The sequence below is a fragment of the Natrix helvetica genome (assembly GCF_964273705.1).
Source record: "Natrix helvetica genome assembly, chromosome: 2".
Classification (NCBI taxonomy): domain Eukaryota; kingdom Metazoa; phylum Chordata; class Lepidosauria; order Squamata; family Natricidae; genus Natrix; species Natrix helvetica.
Window position 1 is genome coordinate 131,640,827 of NC_138552.1, and position 26,210 is coordinate 131,667,036.

Below are 26,210 nucleotides of genomic sequence, written 5' to 3' on the forward strand. Positions count from 1 at the left end.
AAGTCAAAATGCTTTCGTAGCCAGTTAGGATTCTATAGTATGCAACATAATCTGTACGTGTGTTTTTAGGACCAATACTGTATTTTTCGGTTACAAAAATCTGGAGGACCACGAGACGGTAGCATAAAACTAGAGAGGCAGCTAAAGTCTTGTTATTTAATTGTTCTCTGGAATTTTATTGCCCAGATTTTATTCCCCAGTTATAAGATTTTTATTTGGCTTAAGTCTATGCACAACTGGGGATATTGCAGTTTGCCTCAATGTTATTACCCACTTTAGGCTGCTTTGGAAGTTCCACAAGTTTTCCAAGCTAAAGTGATGCATCCATAAAAGATGAAAGCAGAAAATGAGTGAAAACAATTTGAAACAGTACTGTTAGTACAAATGACCCCTATATCTTTGATTTCCAAGCTTAAATGATTTCTTTCTAGAAAATGTATTAATGTGACTATATTTTGAAGCAAGACAAACTAAATGAGGGTTACCAAATATGCAGAAATTGTGGACAAAATCCTCATTATATTTACCTAGCTTCATAGCATGAAGGAAGGTGTCTTTTCAAATGGATATATGCTAGCCTTTTACCAAATGACTTTTATTTGTCCTATAAAAGATTTTATTTACCTTATAAGAAATTATCCGATAGAGTTTGATCTTTATTGGGTGGTCCAGTTTTCTTGGGTTGTCCAATTATACACATCTATCTATTCCCTCTGCTTTTCTTCTTCCTAAAATATTGTACTATTTTTTTTTTCTTTTTAGTCATGCACTTTCTGTTTTGATTTATTCTGACTGCTAACTTTACGTTTGTAATAGTAGTAATAATAATAACAGGAATAATTTTGTTTCATTCAGTTTCAAGGCTGCCAAGCTCTTTAACAGCGTCTAATTAAAAAGGGAAGGAAGGAAGGAAGGAAGGAAGGAAGGAAGGAAGGAAGGAAGGAAGGAAAGGGTATTTAACTGGTTTGATCATTCCTATTACTTCTTCTGTTAAACTTCAGGAATGCTTTAAGCACTTGGATGGTTCCTCGGGCACTGGGGTTAAGATCTTAGGTGAGCTTTTTCATTGGAGTACATGTTGGTACGCCATGTTTTATATAGTTTATTTTCCGTTGAGATATTGTGGTTTGCTGAGCTAAATTTCATTGTTGTACATTACCCAGAGTTGCATTTTTGTGAGTTGGGTGGCCCTACAACTCTTTAAATAAAGAAAGGAAGAAAGAATAATAATTACTACATCTACCATGCACTGAATTCCTCCAAATGCTTGACTTATTACAGAAAATGTGTGACAAATTACTTTAGGGCTGTGTGAAGTGGAAAGGCAAAATGTAGCCCTGTGGCTAAATTCCTCTCACTGCATAATCCTCCTTTCCTCCTACTCACATTCATGTTTCGGCGTTTCAGATCCTAAACATAAAAGTGGTGCTTTGGCTCAATGATGTCTCATTCAGAACAGCAACTTTCTAATCTCTATTATGAATGAGACAGATGACCTATTGTCACCTGTCCAGAACCCTGTGCTAGAAAGACAGTCACACAGTAAGATGGCAGAGTAATTGCTTAAATCATATTGCCAAACTTTTGTGTGTCCATTTGAAAAAAAAAATCCTTTTCTAGGAAGAAAAAGAAATGGTATAAATTTCTCTAGGAAATAAATGGAACAAATTGATTTGCAAGTCCTATAAAATGTTTAATCATTATCAGTCTTTCTTTCCCTTCTAGTCCTGCAGGATTGTTATACCTCTCTCTGCTTCTATGCAGCTTCTATATAATTGCAATGTATTCACCCCTGTCTTTTATCTTCTAAGAGTCTTAACATCAGAAAAGTGCAGAGAAATCTGGCAAATTTTGAGGCAAAGGAAGGAAGAAAAAAGGAAGGACATCTAGACTTAATAAACATTAGCTATCTTTGAATATGGTGGTGTAAAATCGTTCAAGAAAATCGACTTTTCTTCTTTTTGGGGATGCTGTTGATTAAAACAGCCAGCAGGTGGAGCTGGTGTAGAGGCATTTGTTTTCTTTTAAACCCAGAGTCCCTGCAGTTTTGATCTTCATTCTTCAGAGATCAGCTTCGGGACAAGATTCTCAACTGGTATAAATCAGTATCGCTGCACTATGTTCCAGGCAGCTATGGTAGGATCCCAGGAACTTTAGCTGTCTTCAACCAATGCATTACTGATTTTCATTGCCCTTAAACAAATAGCAAACTCGGATTCAGAGACCTTTCAATCTCTTCAAAATTCCCTTTGGTAAATTATTTTACATCTGTAGTGTTATGCAGGAAACAAGCAAAACTCAAATGAAACCTTTGTTCTAATGCAAATTCTATTTTGGAGCATTATTTTTAGCAGTCAAATGTTGGTTGCATCTTTTGTTGTATTTACAGTATTTTTTTGGCAATAGTGATTTAAAACGGAGGGCCGAGTTGAGAGATTTTCACCAATTTATCCCACTGTTTTACTGCTGCACTTGTTTCCTGGATTATTTATTTGCTTACTTGATCATTTTATGTATGCAGACTGGCTCATAGTTTTGCAGCACCTGCATTACCATTACCTTTTTCTTCTTCTATTTCATGCATCTCCGTTTTATTTTATTTTTTTAGACTTGTTTCTCTCTAATAGTATTCAGTCATTACCACAGAGATGGGGAAATTGGCAGCCCTATCCATTAAAAGGTTAAATTCCACCAATGACCATGATTTGCTGTGAAAATGCCACACATTTGCATTCTGTCTAACAGAGGCCATCTTTTAATAGAAAGGACACTGCTATTTTAATGTTTTCCTCCCTCCATGTCCCTCAGAATTGACTGGAAGTGATGAACAACATGAATAGCAAATCTGTTCCATTAATGGAAATCCATTCACATGCATTGGGTGTAGGATTCTCCGTGTAAGCCTGCTCAGTTTCATTGGCAATCAGTGTTGTGATGGAGCGTGTGATACTAAGCTCTTCTTTTTTTATCCCTACGGTTGCTAAATCACAGGATTTATATTTGTCCTAAAATGTAACACAAGGAATACGCATTGTTCAAAAGGGGGGCTGAATCCTTTAGCCTGCAATCTGAAGGTTCTTCACATTCTGCATAAAAAATAGGGGAGAGAATATCTTTGCAAACTAATATTGGCAGATGTGGGAAGGGGAGGACTTCTTTTACCATACAAAGGTGGGTTTAAATTTAGCAGTTCGAGGTCTTACCTTAAATCTCTTATCTTCTTGCAAAGAATGATGACCTGATCATTGAGTCATCACCTGACCATGGAGTGATCAACTGATCACTCCACAGTCAGGTGATGACTCAATGACTCAATGATCAGGTCATCATTCTTTGCAAGAAGATACAGGAGGGAAGAATGGGGAAGGGAGGCAGGCAGGGAAGGAAGGAAGGAATTTCCCCTTGAAAATTCCAGGAAAAAATATTTTCTTTACACTATTCTCTCCTTTAAAACACTCCCACTCCATGAACAGTACAAATAAAAGGAGCAGACATGATTTACTATTCATACGTTTTTATTTATTTTCCACAGGAATTGCTAGCTAAGGAGCAAAACATGCACAGAAGTTTTTTTCAGATCATTCACAATGACAGCATGTCTTTTGCCAGAAGGATGAATATTGCATTGCAATCAGGGATGGGATTCACTTACCTTCCCTACCGGTTTCCAAATGTGAGCGTGTACATGCAGTCAGCTTTCCGTGCATGCACTTTGGCTAAAAAAGTGCCTAAATGGGATGCCATAGAGCCGTGGGAGATGGGTGGGGCCACCCACGATTTACACTACCAGTTCGGGTGAATCGGTCCGAAGCGGCAGAATGCCACCTCTGATTGCAATCAACCTCACCATCACTTTCTGTTTTACTGGAAGTATCCAGAATAGCATCGAGAATAGTCAGATGGCAGTCACCAGGGAAGACCTGAGGTTGGCGGTCTAGTCTAATCCTTACAAAGATTTGAACTGCATTCAGGAGCTTTCAAAATAGTAATAGTTTTTATGGCATGGCCAGATTAAAGTCTTCAGGCATCTAGCTACTAATGTGACCCTACAAGAAAAGAAATTCTGAAGCTGCAAAGTTAGAATTACAATAGGAGCATGGAACGTAAGAGCATGAACACAGGAAAGTTCAACACAGTGAAAAATGAAATGAAATGACAACAAACTGACAGCATCACTGAATTGTATGGATTTGGATCAGACACTTTCAGAGAGAGGATCATTACTCAAGACATGAAAAAGTAAGAAGCAACAGCATTGCTTTTACATACATACATACGTACGTACGTACGTACGTACATACTGAAGATACAGCAAGAACAGTACTTGGCTGTAATATAATCAATGACTGAACAATACTAATTAGACTTTGGGGACAACCATGTATGACAACCATTCAAGTTTGTGCCACAACTAATGTGGAAGAAGGGAACAAAAAGGTAAATAAGAATAATATTCAAGAATGTTATAAAATAATTAAGAGACCAAACTTGAAAAAATGGAATGTAGGACTTTTAATATAAAATGTTGAAAATAATTATACAAATAATGAGCTCTTTTATCGAAATCACTTTGTTTAGTCTACTCTAGTTAAAACAGAAATCTGAGAGTTTATAATTTCAGACATTGAAACTGGAGGGGATTAAAGATTCCAGGTGCACAATGAAAAAGCTAAAGGCCTTAACGATAACAACTAAAGTAGATATACAAGTGAAAAGCCAAGATGTTGACCCGGATAAGGACTTTTTAGTAGACTTACAAAAGAAGTTGGTTACAGCCTTGAAGAAATCTTTGAGACAGGAAAAATAAAAATAAATTGAAAAGAGATTAAATTGTGTGACAAGGAAGAAGGAGAAGGAGAAGGAGTGGGAGGGAGGAGGAGGAGGAGGAGAAGGAGAAGAAGCAGCTGCTAATTGCCACAGTAGTTCTATCCTTCTCTCCCTTTCATCCTGCTCCTCATCTTCATCTTCAATCTGTTCACTTTAAGCAAGCCAAGGATTCACCATGCTCTCAGCTTGTCCCCATTCCATCTATTTTTCAAGGATTCACGGGATATGATGAACTAATGTGATTCATAAAATTAGAAACAAAATAAAAAGAATTCAGACATCCAGGGTCGACCTCTAGATATATGGATGAAAATGAAGATTACAAAAGCCCTGACTAACAACTTGATCATATCACAATAAGGACTAGAACATGACTTACCAAGAATAATGTTAAAGGCAGCTGAAAAGCTATTCTAATTAAGTTCAGAATGAGCAAATTAATTTTATGTGACTGTAAGTCATACCAGTGATGGAATAACCAGCATGTTTTGTTGTATAAACTATACTAAGTCATGAAATGATACTAAAAACATATGGCTAAAGGCAATTAGTTGTCAATGCATAGACAGGGATAGGGGAGCCAAAGGAGATAAAAATAGAGAAAGAGAGAAAGGAAATGAGAACGGTTACATTAGGCAAATAATACACAACTCCAAAGGAATTTCTTTACAGTCCTCAGCAAAAAAAATTTAAAATGTTTGCAGATGACAGTCACCCACTGAACATCTTTTATTGATGAAGAACTTTTTTCCTAATTACTTCTTTCTACTAACACTGGAAGCAAAGCAAATGGAAGGGGGTTTAATAATGTATGTCTCATGTAAAGAGGCAAGACTATTTACAGGTGAAACTAAAAAAAATTAGAATATCATCCAAAAGTTCATTTATTTCAGTAATGCAACTAAAAGGTGAAACTAACAAGACTCATTACATGCAAAGCAAGATAGTTCAAGCCGTGATTTGTCATAATTGTGATGATTATGGTGTACAGCTCATGAAAACCCCAAATCCACCATCTCAGAAAATTAGAATATTACATGCAATCAATAAAACCAGGATTGTACATAGAACAATATCGGACCTCTGAAAAGTATAAGCATGCATATGTACTCAGTACTTGGTTTGGGCCCCTTTTGCAGCAATTACTGCCTCAATGCGGCATGGCATGGAAGCTATCAGCCTGTGGCACTGCTGAGGTGTTATGGAAGACCAGGATGCTTCAATAGCGGCCTTCAGCTCTTCTTCATTGTTCAGTCTCATATCTCTCATCTTTCTCTTGGCAATGCCCCATAGATTCTCTATGGGGTTCAGGTCAAGCGAGTTTGCTGGCCAATCAAGCACAGTAATCCCATGGTCATTGAACCATGTTTTGGTGCTTTTGGCAGTGTGGGCAGGTGCCAAGTCCTGCTGGAAAATGAAGTCAGCATCCCCATAAAGCTCGTCTGCAGAAGGAAGCATGAAGTGCTCCAAAATTTCCTGATAGACAGCTGTGTTGATCCTGGACTTAATGAAGCACAGTTGTCCAAAGTCCTGTTGCTCCTTGGTCCAAATTCCTCTTTTCTGATGAGAGCAACTTTTGCCAAAAGCACCCAAAACTAGTTCAATGACCGTGGGATTACTGTGCTTGATTGGCCTCTCCATTCTCCCTCATACTCTGGGTCCTTGGTTTCCAAATGAGATGCAAAAGTTGCTCTCATCAGAAAAGAGGACTTTGGGGCACTGAGCAACAGGACTTTGGACCTTCCGCAGACGAGCTTTATGGGATGCTGACTTTATTTTCCAGCTGCCCACACTGCCAAAAGCACCCAAACCTGGTTCAATGACCATGGGATTACTGTGCTTGATTGGCAAGCAAACTCGTCTGACCTGAACCCCGTAGAGAATCTATGGGGCATTGCCAAGACAAAGCTGAGAGACATGAGACCGAACAATGCAGAAGAGCTTAATGCCGCTATTGAAGCATCCTGGTCTTCCATAACACCTCAGCAGTGCCACAGGCTGATAGCTTCCATGCCATGCCGCATTGAGGCAGTAATTGCTGCAAAAGGGGCCCAAACCAAGTACTGAGTACATATGCATGCTTATACTTTTCAGAGGTCCGATATTGTTCTATGTACAATCCTTGTTTTATTGATTGCATGTAATATTCTAATGTTCTGACATGGTGGATTTGGGGTTTTCATGAGCTGTACGCCATAATCATCACAATTATGACAAATCACGGCTTTAACTATCTTGATTTGCACGTAATGAGTCTTATCTCATATATTAGTTTCACCTCTTAAATTGCATTACTGAAATAAATGAACTTTTGCATGATATTCTAATTTTTCGAGTTTCACCTGTATGTTCCCTAACTTCACCCTTTTCTGTCATTCATTTTCTGATCATCAACGGTAAATCCAAAATCACCAACTCACATTTATCCTGATGCCATATTAGTAATAAAAATATCTTTCTCTTCCCTCAGCTTGACAATGTATAACTTTTCCCTATCATAAGCTAAAATTTACAAAAAAAATTGTTAGATGGCAACTGCCACACGCTATCTTTCATTAACAATAAATGATGTGTAATGATCATTCCTTCCAAAGATGATAGGACATCATATGTCTTTTTTTTTTAATTAGGCAATGTAAATAGATCCAAGTTCTATCTAATGTGAAAGAGGAACTTCTGTCCACTGCTGTGAGGAAAAAGAACCCGTTTAAGCACAAGAGTTTGCACATTATAATGGCACAGAACAGACAAAATTAGCCCATCTGTTGCTGAAATGCAATTTGCTGCAAGGGCTTTGTTTTCCTTGCCAAACTGGTCACTGACAATTATTAAGAGTCTATTCCCTTCTTATTTTTTTAAGAGAAAAGTTAACAGTTGATATTCAAATTTATAACTGATAAAACAAAATACAGCAATAACAAAAAAATAAATAAATCCAGTAATCTTGCTCACAAAGAAGACAAGATTTTTTTTTAAAGGGAAAGAAAAATAGAAATCACAGAAACTTGTGAAACCTGTATATAGTATTTTCTCACCACTTCTCTGGAGTTGCATTGAGTATGAGAGGAGGCAAGGCTCAATGTTTGCTAAAATAGCAGCTCCAAGATGAAACATGGATGCAAAAATTAGCAAAAAGCACAGAGTCCTTGGTGCTCTCTGAGCTTGAGTGTTTTTTTTTTTTTTTTGCAGACATTTCATTACTGAGATATATAATATTTTTTTTAGTATTTTCAGTGCTAGAAAGGAATGTGCCTTGCTCTCTCTATATCAGTGGTGGGTTGAAGGCAGTACACCCCTATATGGGCGTACTGGTGCCTGCTCGGAGCACCGGGTACCGTTCTGGTACAATGCTCTGGAGGACCCACCCGCCCAGCCGAACTCCTGTATTTGAGCCCTTCGGTGCTTCTGCGCACACACATGGAGCGCACAGTGCCTGCGCGATGCTCTGCCGAGAGCTGGAGCATCGCAGAGGATTGCGGAGGCATCGCAAGAGGTAAGGATGCATGCGTGCATTGTGTGCGTGTATGTGCATGCTGCGCACATTCATGTGGTGGACGCTGGGCCCCATTGCAACCCGTACGATTGCAACGGGATCCGGAACCCACCACTGCTCTCTATATACAGTAGTTTGACCCATCAGAGTTAGTTGGGGTGTTGTTTCCTAGGGTGTAGTTTACTGCTTGACTGTCTAAGTTGTAGTTCCTTGATTAGATCATTGTTTATTGTTTGATTCTTTGTCTTATGTTAATGCTGGTGTTAATCCCTTATCTGTGTGTTGATTGCTTGCGTGTTGATTGTTGGCAAAGATGTGTTCTGGATTTTTTTTCCTTTTTATGTTTTTTATTGTCTCTTTTGAATGGTGCGTAAATGTGGTTTATTTCTATGTGCCTGGTGATAGCTGATTTATCCAATGCCACGATTTCAGGAATTTCTTAGCATTTTTGGATTTGGCTTCATCTAGGATGCTCACAATTTTCCAACTGAAACTATGGTTTACTCTGTCCATTGTGAAATTAAGGAGTTTTCATCATGACTTTTGACTGCTAGTTGGCATTCATGGCTGCATTCTGCTTGTCTGTCCCACATAGTGGCTGTTGCAGTTTTTATGTTGTAAGTGACTCCTGTTTTTCTTCTTATGTTACTGGGTTTTTTGGTAATCTCATAGCAATAATAGGAGACAGAGTTGCAGCATTTACCATTTTCACTGGCACAGGTCTCCAGAGAATGCTCTGCCACATCACTTTCCAATTTAATTATAACCACATAAAGCCAAAAAATGTTAGCTGTGTGTTATCTGGCGTTTTGCTGTTGTTGTTTTTTCATTTATTGCTTAGATTTAAGAAATGCTGGAATGTTTCCCGACTCTGTCAGCTATGAAAGTTATGTCCTTCTGTGCAAACAGTCTATAAAAAGAAGGGAGAACGCTTATTATAGTAGATTCGTATAGCTCTTGTGTATGTGGGTTTCTTTATAAAAGTGCACATGCAATTAGTGGGTAGGATGCTTCATTAAGAAAGTCATGGTTGAGAAAAAAAGGAACAGAAGCCATCCTCACTTTCACACACAGGTAATCTATTCCACAAAAGACCAATGTTGGCATTGCAAATAAACACATAGATAATCCCTCCCTATATGGTTTCTTGCCTCTAAAAGTGACCCGAACCATGGATGAGGTGAGGAAAAGGTGACCAGATTACAGATTAGATTACAACTTCCAGACAGCATGGCCAACAGTTATTAATGATGAGACTGGTAACCCAGTCTCATATACAGACAGAGCTAGGTTCCCTATAGTTAATAAAGAGCTAATCCATTTGTTTATTTAGCTAATGGCATTATTACATTAGTCAGGAGATTATAATGCTAATGCAAAAAATGGGCGTGGGCCAACTGCCAGCACAGCATACAACAATAGAGCGTATGCCCAGAGCGGCCACTGCTGGAAGACTTGGTTTGGAAGCTGCAGAAAAAGCCATGCGGCGGTGGCAACAGCAGCAGCGGTCCCCTGGCTCTGCAGAGAGAGCTGGGCCAGGGCATCGTGAGGTTGGCAGGCGTGTGAGCGAGAGCGGAACAGCCGCTTGTGCAACCCCCCTCCAGCCATGCAGAGCGCCATTCACTGCCATTTTGAAAGTGCCAAGCCGCAGGAGTTGGGCGGCGGCGAACAGGCGCTCACACGGCTTGGCGATACCCCTAGGTCAGTGAATGGCGCTGTGCCCAGCTGGAAAGGAGGTTTGCCGGGTTGCTGCTCATGAGCATGGTCACTTCATGGCTGTTGTGTTGTGCTGGTGCAACAGCGCAACACAGCCATTCGCCCATGAGGCTGTGCCCGGCTCTTTGGGAGCCCGCTCGCAAGAGAGCAGCCGCCCAGCAACCCCCTTCTTCAGCTGGGCACAGAGCTGCTCACCAACTTAGCAGTATCCTGGAGGTGCTAAGCAATGCGATCACCTTTGCCTCCCCCCCAGTTCCCATGGCTTGGCACCTTTGGGATACCGCTAGGTTGGCGAGCAGCGCTCTGCCTGGCCGGAGGTGGGGGGGTTGTCCAGGGTCTTATTTGCAGGGGACGGCTTATATTTTTGCCCACCAGAAAAATGTGGCATGGCCTTATTATCAAGACATGTCGTAATTTTGGGGAAAGGCCTTCCTCATAATATGTAAGGAATGGTAATCTAAGGAATCTAAGGAATTTACCCCAAAAGGTTTCAAAGAAGCAGTTGCAAATTACCAAAACACACGTATCAACTAGGTATTAGGTATTTTCTATCGGCCTTGAACCCTTTTTGGTCTGATGGGCACATTTTGAGATTATACTGTAGGTACTCTTGTAAAATTACTCCATATATGAGTCATTCAAAAATGACTGACCAGATACAAATAATTGACCAGAATTCCAGATAAACAACCACTTCTGCAGGATGCTCTCAAATAAAATAATGTGCCACAACCAACTACCATGATTCTGAGGCCCATCTGAAGTGCAGAGGCATTTTTAGCATTAAGTTACTAGTGTCAGGGTTCCAAGTAATACATCCCATTCAATAAGAACTCTGAAGCAGGTAAATTCCTCAAAGAACATTGTCTGCCCTGAAGTCGTGAGAACTACCGTAGGTGCATACGTATATCAGATGGGACAAGATCTAGCCGGAACAAGGGAATGATGGGAGAGGGCTGATGTAGATGCCACATCATTGCACAGATAAATTAAGCAATTTGGGACACAGTATGTATATACTCCAAGCTTAATAAAAGATAGCTTTTTGCCAAGCAGCAGAAGCTAATATCCTTATGCCAGATTTCTTCTCATAAGGAAGCCATAGAATCTTATGAGGCCTTTGTGGAAATCTGCTTATAAATTATAAATAAATTATTCTCCAAGAATATGTTCAGTTCAGGCAGGTCATTTCCTGGTGCAGAATCAATATAAATCTCCTGGTTTTATTTGAAGACCAGAGTTATGAATGACCAGGTTTTCTTCTGAACAATCTAGACCTTTAAACAGAAACGTTTAACTAGCCACAAATTGTGAAGTCATTAAGATTTTTTTCTCTCTGCTACCTTGCAGCTTGGATTTTTAATTTGGGAAATAAATAGAAGCAGGGAGAAGTTCAGGCAATCAATCGACAGGAGTCAATATTGATTGAAAGGCTCTCATATACACGCATGCACAAACGCACACACAGACAACGTATATGTACATTTGTTTCCTTCCCATTTTATTCAGCATGACTGTATGTCTGGAAAATGTGCTTAAGGTCTTTAGATCTTCTGACTTTAGTCAGCTTTCTTTAATAAATTCCTCCTTCTCTCTATAGCCCTCTAAAAACCTGCTCCACAATGTTACAGATCTCTCCAGAAGTGGGGTAGGCAAAATGCTGCTTGCAGAACCAACATGGTCTTAGCTATCTTCTTTGGTGCCCATCAAGCTTTGCTCCACTTGATTTTTCTGTTTCAATCTTTAATTTCATTATTAAATTTTCTAAATAAGGACAATAAATTGGACAAAACCCAAATTGGGATACTATAGCAATAGATTGGCACTCTGAAAAACTCTAATTCACCCTTTATGTGATTTAACTATCTACTTGGAATAGTCACTGTATGACAGCCATTTTGTGAGGATACTAGGCTCTCAAAATTCTGGAGGTGCCATTGGCCCCAAGGCAGAGTGTATGGGAACCTGGAGGGATGGGGGTGAATCAGTAAAAAATCCATCTCCCCCTCTTTAGTCACAAATTATACTGGATTGCAATTTCTTCCAGAAGACACGAAACCCACAACAGCCTCTTTATTCATGTAAGAACTACTCTGGATACAGTTCCTTATTTTTTTAAAGTGTCCTTTTTCTTTCTTAAAAGCTAAAAATATAAATATTCCACCTGTGACAGACACTGTCATACAGGGTTTAGAGTTGATTTATTATTATGGAATTTATTATTATTATTATTGTGGGGATATACATATACATGATATACCATGAAGGGAATAAAATTAACAAAATTTGGATTGTTGTTGTTGTTGTTATTATTATTATTATTATTATTGGCCTGGATTTGCTTCCAGTAATATTTGTGAGAGAGAAAAGGAGGGAGGGAAAGAAAATGAAAATATACTTAAATGCCTCTCTTCAGCATCCCTGCCTGCTCCACTGATTATACCATTGTTCACACTAAGGTTGTGGAAGCTATTTTTGAGATTAACACAGTGGTGCACATAAGTGGAAGACAGTTCTTTTTATGTGCCACAGATTAGTAAAACCCCGCTGTTTGCACACAGTTTCTTCAGTCTGTCTATGGAATGGCAAAGAGAGGCTGAGGTCAGTAAAAGATGAAATTAAAATTAAGACTGATGAAAAGAGAGGAAAAAAAATCATTTACATCATCATTATCATCATCATCAAAACAGACAGCATAGCAACTCAAGTGTAGACAGTACAATTTAAACCAGGGGTTGTGTTAAAATTCCGTAAGCATGTCTATCACTGGCAAATCTCTATAAAGCACAATTATGGAGCTGGTGGGGTTATTGGCTATTTCAGGTAATGGATAGAAATGTGTGGTGAATTCCTTGATAGATATGCATCACGGAGATACCTTGGTTGTCACTTTATATGAATATCTTCTGACAACGCTCTATTAGTCACTTTAGAAAACTGTAACTTTGCTCCTTATTTTATTTCTACAAAAGAGGGAGGAAGAGGAAAGCTAAAGCTAAAATTCTTCATATGGTATGCATTGCGTGGCTCCCAGACAAACAGATCTATCCATGCAAATGCATTCATATAGATATCCTGTTTAAAGCTCATTCATATTAGGAACATGTATTCAAACAAAACACTTCTTTCTTACTCCCCCCCCCCTCTTTGCTGTAGAGACAGCGCTAAATCTTCTGTGGTAACTTTAATCCAGATGATATATTCTTTTCCATTGATTGTCTTTGTGGTTTATATTGATTCCTGGGTCTCCTGGCCTTGGATGTCATGAAATGGATATTGAATACTCCAATAAATAAATGTTAATAGTATAGAATCAGCTTAATTGTACATAATGTCTAAACACAGAGCAGATTGAGAAAACACTGCCCTTCTAATTATACTTATAGCTGAGATAATGCCTAGCTAGCAGATCCTTTCTCTGAGCAGCAGCAAACCAACAGGTTCCATTCTGTCTGAGTCTGCCATGAGTTTCTCCTCTGACATATTAACAAGTGCAAGAATCCTCCATTTGGGGGAGAACGGGGAGATGGTGGGCACAATTTAGAATTTTGAGAACTGTTAAAAGCGCTCTGACTTTAGATGCTAAGAGACCGAATCATTTACCAGAGTTCTATTTTGTCTTCCCACATGCTATTCCTTACTACCTTTATAATTAAAAAAAAAATCCAAACAAAGAAGATGTGGTGGTGGTGGGGGAGGCTATTACACACTATTTCAAAATGTTCTAAAAAATACCAGTGAGTGCATGTGGTGAGAACAGAGGGACTCTCTGAAATGAAGTTCTACTGAACACTTGCACTTTGCTTTCCCATCTGCTAATTTCATTATTTGATTTTTTTTAAATTGCAAAATGTCAACTGGAACAGAAAGTCCAGTAGATACCTCCAGTTGTAACCACAAGCATATTGGCATCCACGAGTACCACATCTTATTTTAGATCAGCTGAAGGTGGGAGTCAAAATATTTTGTTTTTAAACCTTTGCTTTTGTTTTATCTGATGTATATAATAAAATATACATGGTTAAAATGTTGAAGCTATGCTTTCTAAAAGCATGCTGCAGGTCTCTCAAAGAGTCATGAAATAGTGGTGGTGGAGGGGACATTAATTTCCTTACCTCAGTGGAGAAGTAAGCATCGTTCTTGAATAAAATGCCTGGCTATCTTGTTCACAACATTCTTCCAATGAAGGCAGAATGAATTAGCTCTCTTTAATTCATTGCTAGCCAGTTGAGAAGACCTTGTAGATAAAAAGTAAGAAGCAGAACAACTGCTCACGATTAATATTAACTGTGTCTAATGAGACCCTTACCTTAGACTTCAAAAATGCAGGTTTTAATAAACAGTGGGTAAAGATTACTTCCCTGAGGCAGGAGAAACTAATGGGGAAAGAACTCTAACAGAAGCAGAAGTTTCTGCTGCTATTAAAAACAATAACCACTTGGGGAAAAATGTAAAAAAATCAGTTGAAGAACCCAATGTGGCTGAATGAAGTTTAAATAAAATGTACAAATGAAGAAGGATCGACATTAGAGGGGGAATGAGGCCACATTACTAAGGAACAGGACTTAGAGGCACTAAGGAAAATTAAATTTAGAATGAGGTGTGATAGATGAAGGATATTAATTTTTCTGCTTGGAGTTGTGTTCAAATGAAAAGAAACAATACAAATTATCCGCAACTCACTGAAAATGGCAAAACAAACAACAGATAACACAGAAAAAGGCTCCTATTTCAGCTCAGTCTTCTCTGAGAACAGAATAAGCATTCCGTCTGTCAGTTTTGAAGAGGCTGAAAGAGCTTACTCACCTTGAATGAATTGACATCTTCAGGGCCAGAAATATAGCATCCTAGGGTAGGGAATGGCGTTCTGATGGGCTGACAAAAACTGTATTCATAATCTTTGGAACATCCTGGATGAAGTACCAGATGACTGGAGGAAGCAAATGTCCTTATTTTCAAAAAAGAGAAAGAAGGCTCCGGGAAGCGATAGATCAGCCAGTCTGACTCTATTAACTGGGAAATATGACTTTAGAGCAAGTCATAAAGCAAATAATTTGTAAGCATAATGCAGGGATTACTAGAATCAGCACAGATTTGTCAAGAACAAATCTTGCCAACTATTTTTTTCCAGCTTTAGATCAGGTAAGTTCCTTAGTAAATTTGTGAATAATGCACAACTCATATGGTACAGTTTCATCAAAGGACTTGAAGTATCTCATGACTAATTAGAAGGCTAAAGTATAACTTAGATGGTATGTCTATAAGATAGATGAATTGTTGGCATGAAGCCATCCATGGAAAGTACTCATCGACGATTCCTTACTGAAGGTTTGATCTCAGGATTAATACATTTCAACATTTACATTAATGACACGGAAGTGGAGATGGAAAAATGCTTATCACATCTGCAGATGACACAAACTGGATAGGATACTTAATTCTCTAGAAGACATAACATTTAAAATGATCTCAGAATGTTAGAGAAGTGGACTGGAAAAAAGCAGAATGAAATTTAATACAGACAAATGTGAAGTTCTTCATTTAGGAAAAATTAATTAAACCTAGGGATACAGGACAGATAATAATTGGATGGAGATAATAGGTGTGAAAAGGACCTTGAAGTTGTAAACGCTTCACTACTTAAATATGAATCAGCAGTGTGATCTGGCTGGCAAAAGGCAAATGGACTTTTTATTTTTTGCTACAACAACAAAATGTGAGTTTCCAAGTTACAGGATGACAATTCCACTATAAGTCTGGATTGGTCAGACCCCACTTCAAATACTATGCCCACTTGCCCTGTTCTGCACAGCATACTTTGAAAAGGGTTTGGATCAAATAAAACAGGCTGAGAAAAAGGTAATGGGGCTAAACAAGAGCTTACGCCTTACAAGAGGGATTGATGGCAAAAGTTAGCCTTAGAAAAATTCATTGAGAATATGAGAACATGATGTGCCACAGAAGATCAAGACTTCTAGCCTTCAGAACACAGAGTAATGTTAGGAAGTAAGGAGGATTCCAAAGTGAATGTTTCAAAGGGAAAGACACCCCCTCCCCAACAGTACAAGCACTTTCATATGATAATGCAACAAATTATCTATGCTGCTGATTGGCTCATCATTGTATGTATTCAAGGCTAGATAGCCATAAGGCTGACATCCCTGAACTGAGCACAGGTTTGGATACAAGCCATTGTCCAACTCTATGATTATGTGGTTCCTTTAATTCTTCTGCAATCATGAATATGATTTTTTGCGATTCTATGCGATAATATTCAATGCAGTTTCAACTGAAGTAAGGCAAATTTGGAACCTGGTTATAGTGTTTTAAGATAAATGGATACTGTCAAAAGGGAAAATAAAATATTAAAGTCTAAACAGACTGTAGAAAATGAATTCCTGTAAGTATATTTTTGCATTAAAAAGGGAATGCTTTGTGGCCACATTTGTTTCTTCCCAAGAGGCTCCTTCTGTGGTATTTTATCTTCATTTAAACTGTCCTTTTCAAGATATCTATAAAATTTACTTTATTGAAGAGAAAAGATTTGATTGAATGCTTTAAAGAAATGTAAAAAGAAAGGGAAAATAAAGAGAAAAATCTAGCTTTTGTATCCCCCCTCCAATTTTGGTGAAGATATTTTGCATAGGTGCACTTTAAGTGCACTAGTAAATGAGGCTGAGATTTAAAGTGTAAATTTACTTTTAATCCCCCTTTTTAACATCTATCCATGTTAAAGATGATTGGCTGGTTTCTGTTTTCAGTATTGATGAAAATAACCCATCAATTGCTTCTATTTTCTAACAACACGATACACACAAACGGGGTATCTATCTCATGGGCTAAAGTACTGCAGCTATGTGTTTTAGATAGCATGTACCAAGCAGAACACTTGTGTAGTGTTTCACAGTGTCATAGACAGATGCACATCTCCACATATATCAAACTCTGAAGGCCTCCCTAACTTAGAATCTTCTACGGCAGGGATGTCAAACTTGCGTTGTCACATTGTCATGACGTGACGTGTTGCGACTTGGCTAAAACTGGGGTGGGCGTGGCCAGTGCGTGTTGCATCCGGCCCATGGGCCACAAGTGTGACACCCCTGCTCTAAGATCATAGATTACAGATTTTATCATTTAACGCAGTAGCATTGATAAGTGATTGTAGTCTTTGCATCATTAAGAGATTCCCTACCACAAATTCTACAAAGCTGTTTGTGAAAAATAAAATGTCTTCATTTCATGTAATGAATGACATTGCTTTAATTCAAGATCCCTAGTATTGCAATACTTAATATATCTCACCTACACTTAAGGAAATGGTCAAGTATTCTACTAAATGAGAGAAGGGGGGGGGGTAATCATAATGATTTAAATGAGTAATTGTGCAGATTGTCAAATGTAGATATACAACTACTGAAATTTCTACAAGTATCCCCAGTCTTAAATAGTAGAGACTAAATCCCCAGTCTTAAAAGTAGAGACTCACATTTTAAACATTTTCCCCCTTATAAAATAAGTGCAAGAATGTCACACACCAACTTAACAGCATTTCTCCAAAATCACCTTTCCCCTGAAATAACTTTTGAAAGTAAACACTCTTTGACAACTTTAATAAGCCTTAGCAGAAGAATATACAGGAGATTTTATTTTCTTGTTTTACTATGAATTTTATTTGACAATAAGCCTCTTTAGCTCTAACCAAGAACTTAAGAAAATGCTTAAAGATTTAGTATAACAATATCTGGAGGGCTCAAGTCAATGGAATTTGCCAAATTTTATATTCAGCAATTCAATAAAGTGCTCGCATTCAAATGTAATACCTAACTCTAATTTTATTGTGGTTACATTCACATGTAACACCTAAGCATAATCTTACTCCCTTCTGCCTCTTTCCTTCTCAGTTGATTGATAGGTTGAATAAAGGATTCATTTCTGCTAATGCCCTGATTTGGCATTTAATAGAATAACAGAGTTGCAAGGGACTTTGGAGGTCTTCTAGTAACTCCCTACTCAAACAGAAGACCCTACACCATTTCAGACAAATTGTTGTCCAATCTCTTCTTTAAAATCCCCAGTTTTGGAGCATCCACAACTTCTGGAGGCAAGTCATTCCACTAATAAATTGTTCTAATTCTAATCTGTAATTCTAGGTTGGTTCTCCCCTTGATTAGTTTTTACCCATTGCTTCTTGTCCTGCCTTCAGGTGATTTGGAGAATAGGTTGACCATCTCTTCTTTGTGGCAGCCCCATAGATATTGGAACATTGTTATCAAGTCAACTCTAATCCTTCCTTTCAATAAACTAGATATACCCAATTCCTGCATATCCTATTTCATGTACACTAGGAACTACAATCAACAATAAACTAATTGAAAACCAATTTGGGTTGATATTGGCTTTTTCAGTAATGAGACATTCTCTTAAACAATTGTTTTTAGCTTGCATATTATACTAGTCATGAATCTTCTTGTCAGTTTCTGATTTATTGTTTGCTCTGGTCATATGGATGAAAGGTTGAGATGATACCAAAGCTTAGTGTCGGCTGTTTTCTGTTCATGTATGCAATGCTAATACGTGCAACATGCAAATGCAGCCAACATCATTCTTACTAAAGATTCACTAGAGCCATAGCCAAAAGTAATTCTATTTTGAAATTGTGGTACATTCTGCATAACTGGTTATTTGCTATGTCCCACAACTGAAATCCATACATTTGGTTTTCAAAACTAGTTAATTCCAAAGAACACTATAACATTTGTGAACATTTTTCACACTAGAAAATATTTTACCATTGCACAACCAGGGGGAAACATTACAGGTAGGAGTTAGAAAATATCTTCCTTGGCTTGCAAAGCCAGGCCCCAACTGCACCTGCACCATTTTTTTTTAAAAAAAGTAGATGAGTGATTTTTGAGAGGTTGATTCCTACCTACCCTCATTGTCATCCTCCAGATTCTCAGACAGTTTGCCTTTGCATTTCACGGGTGAAGGAGAGTGACTTTTCTTCTCACCTCTTTCTGCAAGTGCAAAAAAAAAGGTCAGAAAGAGATGTTCATTCTCAAAAGCTGAGGTTATAATGCTTGAAGTTGGATGATGATGAACATTATTACAATTATGGAATAGGAATGTGTAAGGTATTGGAAAAGTAAATTGACTGCACCTCCATTTTGCTCCGGGAGAAAAATCACTATACTTTCAAGCTTTGTGAAGATTGATTTTTGCCTCCTGTGCTATTATCACAGTTAGGAAGAGCCCTAGGCTGAACCAGAATGCCATATTTCAAAAGTTATTAAACTGCACATATCAATAATTATATTCTCTCTTACTTGTAATCTACGCTATGCCTATGCCATTGGATTAGTATATATATTTTACAGTAATTACTTTATAAAGTATGGACTTTATTTGCTGAGCACTGTGAAACACATTCTTTTTTTTTAATAAAAGTTTTTTTTATTTTTAATTTTCACATCTTCTTTACATACTGTACTGGTTACAAAAAGGCTTTCGTGCATCTCTTCCACAGTCAACAAACATAATTCATATTAACTCAAGTATTTTAACTCAGATATTTATATATGTTACCATCATCATACCTCCATTTTCATTTGACTATAATTGTTTAAACATCCTTCATCATAAAATATACCAAGATTTAATACATAACGACATACTGGCATTTCATTTACTATTTCTAAAATCCTCCAATAACAATGAATCCTTATGTCCTATTCTAGCTAAACATCCATAATATTTAATAACAAAGTTTTCTAATCCTTCTTTCCAAATCACTGTTTACAATTTACATCCCATTTCCTTATGTTGTACCCATACATATATATATACACCAGTGACGTGCAGTCAGGTGAGGCAAGTGAGGCACAGCCTAACCTCTCATCATCAGGGCAGCGAGTCATTTGATGGGAAACTTGCCTTTTGGGAGGAATGACCCAGCTTGGCTCCCGCTTTCGATCTGCCGCCCAATGACCGAACGGAGAAGCGAAGAGGCAGGAGAGACAAAGCAGGAGCCAAGCAGAGTCATTCCTTCCAAGAGGCAAGTTTCCTATCGAATGACTTGCTGCCCTAGACTCGAGGCTCCAGTCCAACCTGCGGTGCTTGCAGCCCCCGCCAGCTCCTCCAGGGACTCCCAAGCTTGGCACCAGAGAGCCGCCGCGAGAGAGGCCGGCAAGGTTGCCCGGGCGGCGGCAGAGGTTCCCTTTGTTCTTTCGGGTGCGGGAAGCGGAGGGGGGGAGAGGCTTCCTCCGCTCTGTCCGCTCTCCATCTGCGCTGCCCTTGCCCAACAAGCGCGCCCCGGATTCCGCGCAGCTCTGGCAGGCGGTGCCGTGGCCGAATCCCAGGGCGGAGGGCGGCAGGCCGCAACTGAGCATGCCTGACTGTGGAATTCTGGGAGTTGAAGTCCACAAGTCTAAAAAAATTGCTGCCTCACCAGCTATAAATCTCACCGCACGTCACTGATATACATGTTGTTATCATTATCCCTCCTTTATTTGACTATATCCTGTATCGTATCATTTTCCCCCCTAATAATCAAGACTTAACTGAATCTAACTTAATTCTTTTTTATTAACCCTTATATATAATCCAAAAGGATTTCTACCTTTCATGGGTACCATTCAATATTCATATCCAATTATTACTTATCATAACACTACACATTGTATACATTATTATCATTATCAATTATTTATTTAACTATATCTATTGTCACTAAATTTCACTAAGTTTAACTAGTCTTAAATTATACTCTTCCATCTATCAACCTGTATCTTTCCAGTAGCAAAACAGTCTCCTATCTTCTGCCATTTGTGGTGTCAGTCCTCTAATCTCCTTAATCAACTTTGTATGGACTCCTCGTAGCAACTCTTTGCTTATAAAATCTCTCATGTAATTTCGATGCCCTTCTTCTGTTTCCTTAATCAGCTTATCTTTGATTGTCAGTAGTGTTATCAATGATATTGCTAATGAATTTTCTCTCTTTAAATCAATAAATTCTTTTGTTTTTGCTTCTTCTGTATCTTGCCATCTGGGGTAAATTTCTCCTCCATTTAATTCCTCTTTCAGTATTCCACTCTTTCCCTTTTCAGAGACAAACCAATCACCATAAATATCAGCAATTTTAATTTCTTTATATTCATTTTCCTCTTCGATTTTTAGGATTTTAACCGCCACTTTTTCCATTTCATAAACATCTTCAACTTCTTCATCATATTTTGCTGTTAGATGCACTAAATCTTCCAACTTCTTCTCTGTCCTTTCACATGTATCTGATAATTTCTGTATTTCTGAGAATATCTTTTGCAGACTTAAAACTTCTTTCTGCTGTTGAAATTGTGCCATTATCTCCAGCTAACAAACACTGCTGCTCTAACTTAGAAGGTTTTAACAAGATTAAGCATAAATTAAGCACTGTCCAAAACCATTCCAAATTTAATTCTGCTGCTTATTTCTTCTGTTCTCCAATTTAAATTAATTTTAAGTTTTTTTATAGGCAGCCACTTTTAAAACAGTAAAAATTCTTCACCAGCTGGAAATACTTTCTCTTTCCATATCCTTCCGTTTTGGAGCTGCCCCGACTTCATCAGCCAAATGGCTGGATTTTTTGTCACAACTTCAGCTCCTCCTCCCCACACTGTGAAACATATCTGTTTTAAATGTATAATAGTACTGTCTGAATGTACAGAGTTTCAAAAACTTCATCCAATTCTAGATGAGGGACAGTGACCTTAGTCTGGAATATCGAATTAGTTTTGGGGCGATAGTCTAACTATGCCTGATTTTTAGTAAGATATTGAAAACCCTATTTTTTCAGATGACAGTCAGAAATCAATAATCTTGGGCAAATTTGTAACTAATCAGAACTGAGTTATGTCAAACTGTGCTGGACATTGGAATAAAAGTGCAGATGATAAATATACTGGATACATATTATAATAGATTAATGGATAATTTAATTAATTACTCACCTGACTGATAGATAGATAGATAGATAGATAGATAGATAGATAGATAGGTAGGTAGGTAGGTAGGTAGGTAGGTAGGTAGGTAGGTAGGTAGATAGATGATAGATAGATAGATAGATAGATAGATAGATAGATAGATAGATAGATGATAGATAGATGATAGATAGATGATAGATAGATAGATAGATGATAGATAGATAGATAGATAGATAGATAGATAGATAGATAGATAGATAGATAGATATAGACAGACAGACAGACAGACAGACAGACAAACAGATGCTTACAGCCACCTTAAAAAATGATGATTAAGATTCATGTTCTAGAAAAATGAAACATATATTATCCCTGTTACTTAAAATGTAGATAATATAAAATAATATCATGCTAGAGAATTCAATGCAATGTATTGTAACCCCAAATGACTGTGGTAAGATTAATGTTGAAATAAATATGCATAGGATTACACAATGAGAAATAATGGTTGGATTAAGCTAGAACAAAAAAAAATGTTAAGAGAATGGAAATGGAGACAGAGATGGAGAGTGCTGAAGGGAGATGGAGAGACAGAGAAAGAGAATACAGGTGGAAGAAAACTATAGGAGTTTCACAGTTAATAAATCTACAGGATTTGCAAAATGATGGCCTTATTAATCTTACAACAAAAGATATGATAGAATCATCCTATGAGATTACAAGTTATTTCAGATATTAAAAATCTACCCAGTATAGTCATATGTTTTCATGTATTAACAGATATTTCCCAACCTTCTTACTTTAATACAGAGTGCACTTCATAGATAAACAAATTAAAGTAATCAAATTAAGAGACCTTTAATTCCAGAGTAATTATTATTAGGATTGAGCTGTAAAATGTATTATGTGTGATGAGAATGGGAAACTCATTTATCACTAATTCCAGAAGCGAAATTAAAAGAGGCCCTATTTGGAGTACCAGTATGCTTCATCTTGCAGAAATAGGTCCTTATTTTATGTATTTGGGGCATCATTACTATAATAAAACTGGAAGTGACCTAGATCTCTTAGAGCAGTGTTTCTCAACCTTGGCAACTTGAAGATGTCTGGAGTAAAAAAAGCCACAGATAATGATTATCACCGAAGGATATGGCTTCATTGATATGGGCTTTGGTTGTTCACATTTAGATTATTGCTGTGGTTTTTGGACAGCTTTAACAGTTCCTCTTTTCTGCACCTTCTATGTTATTCCCAACTTTTGCTGACATGCATAAGAAGGAGTAAAATTCAAAAGGTTTTAGTCAGGTTGCGCACCAGCAGCAGTGATAGATAGGGCATGTATGCAGATGCATGCATCGTCTCAAGCAATCCTGAATTCCTGGCCAAACTTACAGGCAAATTTCTAATAAGCAAAGGTCAAAGCATCAGACAGAAGTGTTGCCAGGGTAGAGTAGTAGCATCACCACTGTTAGATCATCGGTGGATCTGGGTCTAAAATAACAGATGAATAGATGTTCCCAACAAGGGACTGTTTGCTAGCAAAGGCTCTAAATTGAGGACTCGTTTACTGTACAGGTCAAAAAGAGGGCTGTGAAAATATTTACAGACCCCGCACATCCTGGACATAAATTGTTTCAACTTCTACCCTCAAAATGACGCTATAGAGCACTGCATCCCAAGACAATTAGACAAGAACTGTTTTTTCCCCAAACGCCATCTGCTAAACAAATAATTCCCTAAACACTATCAAATTATTTACTAAGTTTGCATTACTATTACTATTAATCTTCTCTTCATTCTATCACCCATCTCCTCCCACCTATGATTGTTTGACTGTAACTTTGTTGCTTGTATCCTCATGATTTATATTGATTGTTCCCTAGTATGATTTGATTGCTTACTTGTACCCTATGACTATCATTAAGTGTTGCACCTTATGATTTGTGACGAATGTATCTTTTCTTTTATGTACACTGAGAGCAGATGCACCAAAGACAAATTCCTTGTGGGTCCAATCACACTTGACCAATAAAAAAAATCTTATTCTATTCTAAAACAGGGCCTCTAGCAGATGCAAGAAATCACCAACAGGAATGTGTTTGCCTTGCAAGGAGCTACGCAGACCTTTGCTCAGCCCTAGGTGCCTTAGGAACGAAAGGATCAGACCCCTGTATCAGAGCACACATCTTCTGCTGCAGGGGTGTCCAAACTTGGCAACTTTAAGACTTGTGGACTTCAACTCCCAGAATTCACCAGCCAGCTCTGCTGGCTGGGGAATTCTGGGATTTGAAGTCCACAAGTCTTAAAGTTGCCAAGTTTGGATGCACTCCTGTTCTGCTGTTTCCCGCTGCTCCTTGGGCTCTGCATCACTCCAGTTTCTCCTTGCTGATCCCCGATGTAGACACAGGGTTCTCTGTAGTGACATCCTTCTTGTAGACTCCTCAGAGTCAAAGCTGGCCCTGACACTGGCTTCCTGTTTGAATCAGAGCTCATTTCACACTACTAGTAGTTGTGTTCAAAGCCTTCCAATCACAACCCTTCCAATATCTGGTTCCTTTCATTCCTCTGAGCAGTGTCTTATTTCAATCTTCAGGCTGCCAGAGACTTCTTCCTTCACTTTGGGATTGGCTCTTTCCTTCCGTTGCCTTCTCTGAAAATTTGACTAGTGCTTTTTCTTATTTGACTAGTGGGTTAACATGAGGCCTGATTGTTTGACCAGTGGTTAATGTAGGGCCCGGTGAGTTGTGGGGCCAGAATATTACACCATCCTTTCATTACGCTTAATATTTTAATGGGTACTCTACATAATTCAATATAGAACAATTAATACTAATGTTAATTAATGTAGGCATTAATTAAAGATGTATGTGCACTTTTCAGTGTGGTACAGCATTCCTTTAAAACTGAGATCTGAAAGTTGGTTATATGGATTAATTGTTAAACTAATTTATCTGGATGAAAGTTTGTAGCAATTGTTCTTTATCTGTACTATGCCTTAAGTCATATTTAATAATTACTTGGTATCCTATAACTTTTTAAAAGTGTATCAAACATAGATTTTCTAGTTTTGTGTAGGTTTGATTGTAACACTTCATTTCAATAATATGAAACAGATCATTCATTTATATTTCTATGTATGTATGTATGTATATTCCTCGACTTACAACACTTCATTTAGTGACTGTTCAAAGTAATAACAGTACTGAAAAAAGTGACTTATGACCATTGGGGCAAATATCACTTAACAAATGTCTCACTTAACAACAGAAATTTTGGGCTCATTTGTAGTCATAAGTCTAGAATTAGTATACACACTCAATTAGTATACACACTCAAACAAACAGCAAAATTGCAAATATTTTTCCTTCCTATATTACATGTTGTAGTATATTATACATTGTAGTTTCTGGAAAAATACTTTTGATTTTTATTTATAACTAGGTCAAGGTACCACTCTTTCCGAACAAAATCTTTAATATTCAAGCTGTATGCTGTAAACTAAAGATATAAAAATTTGCTCAGATCACGTAAAGAAATTCAAGGGCAGATTAATACTGAAGTTTTACAATGATCTAAATATGAAACTATGTATTTTTACAGCAAGCCAGCATGAGGTTACAGTCTGAGACACACTGTACTTTCTTGAAAACAACCCTCACTGATATCCAAAGGACTTGTTTTTGAATGCATATGCATAATATGGCACTGCCATATGAGATTATCTGCTGTATAATTATTTATTTTTTAAATAGTCAAGCAAAAAGGCAGAAACTCTACACCTCCAGTTTCTGTCATGCATCATTAAATAACATCATGTAGAGGAAATCTTACAAGGTGCATAATGCCCAAACTCTTACTATTTTAAGAATGCAGTAGGACACAAGCAGACAGAATACCCTTTAGATACCAAATTATTAAAGCCAATAGCTAGTTTTAACTACATCTGCCTGTTGGTTCAAGCCAGACCAACAAGGGTGCATGAAAAATGATACAATCAGAGAGCATCTAGAAAACCAAAGATACCAAAGGAATAAATACTGAAGTTGCAGTTCTGATACATTTAATTCAGTTGGAAATGTATCATTGATGCCCACAAAGTTGGAGCTTTATTCAAGATTTATAATAATTGACTTTACTATACATAAATAGTGAAAATAACATGCAACTATTATTTTACAATACTTTCCTCTTCATCCAACTAATTTTAACAACTTTCT

At 37.7% G+C, this 26,210-nt stretch overlaps 1 protein-coding gene across 2 annotated transcripts in view; it reads right to left on the reverse strand.

The window, feature by feature from the left end:
* The window catches only part of MACROD2 (mono-ADP ribosylhydrolase 2), a 1,131,713-nt gene that overhangs the window by 100,516 nt on the left and 1,004,987 nt on the right, over positions 1-26,210 (reverse strand). For both annotated transcript variants that reach the window (XM_081941614.1, XM_081941613.1), the window contains exon 10: positions 18,970-19,053. In XM_081941614.1, coding sequence (XP_081797740.1) covers positions 18,970-19,053 — 84 coding nt within the window. The remainder of the gene's footprint in view (positions 1-18,969; positions 19,054-26,210) is intronic.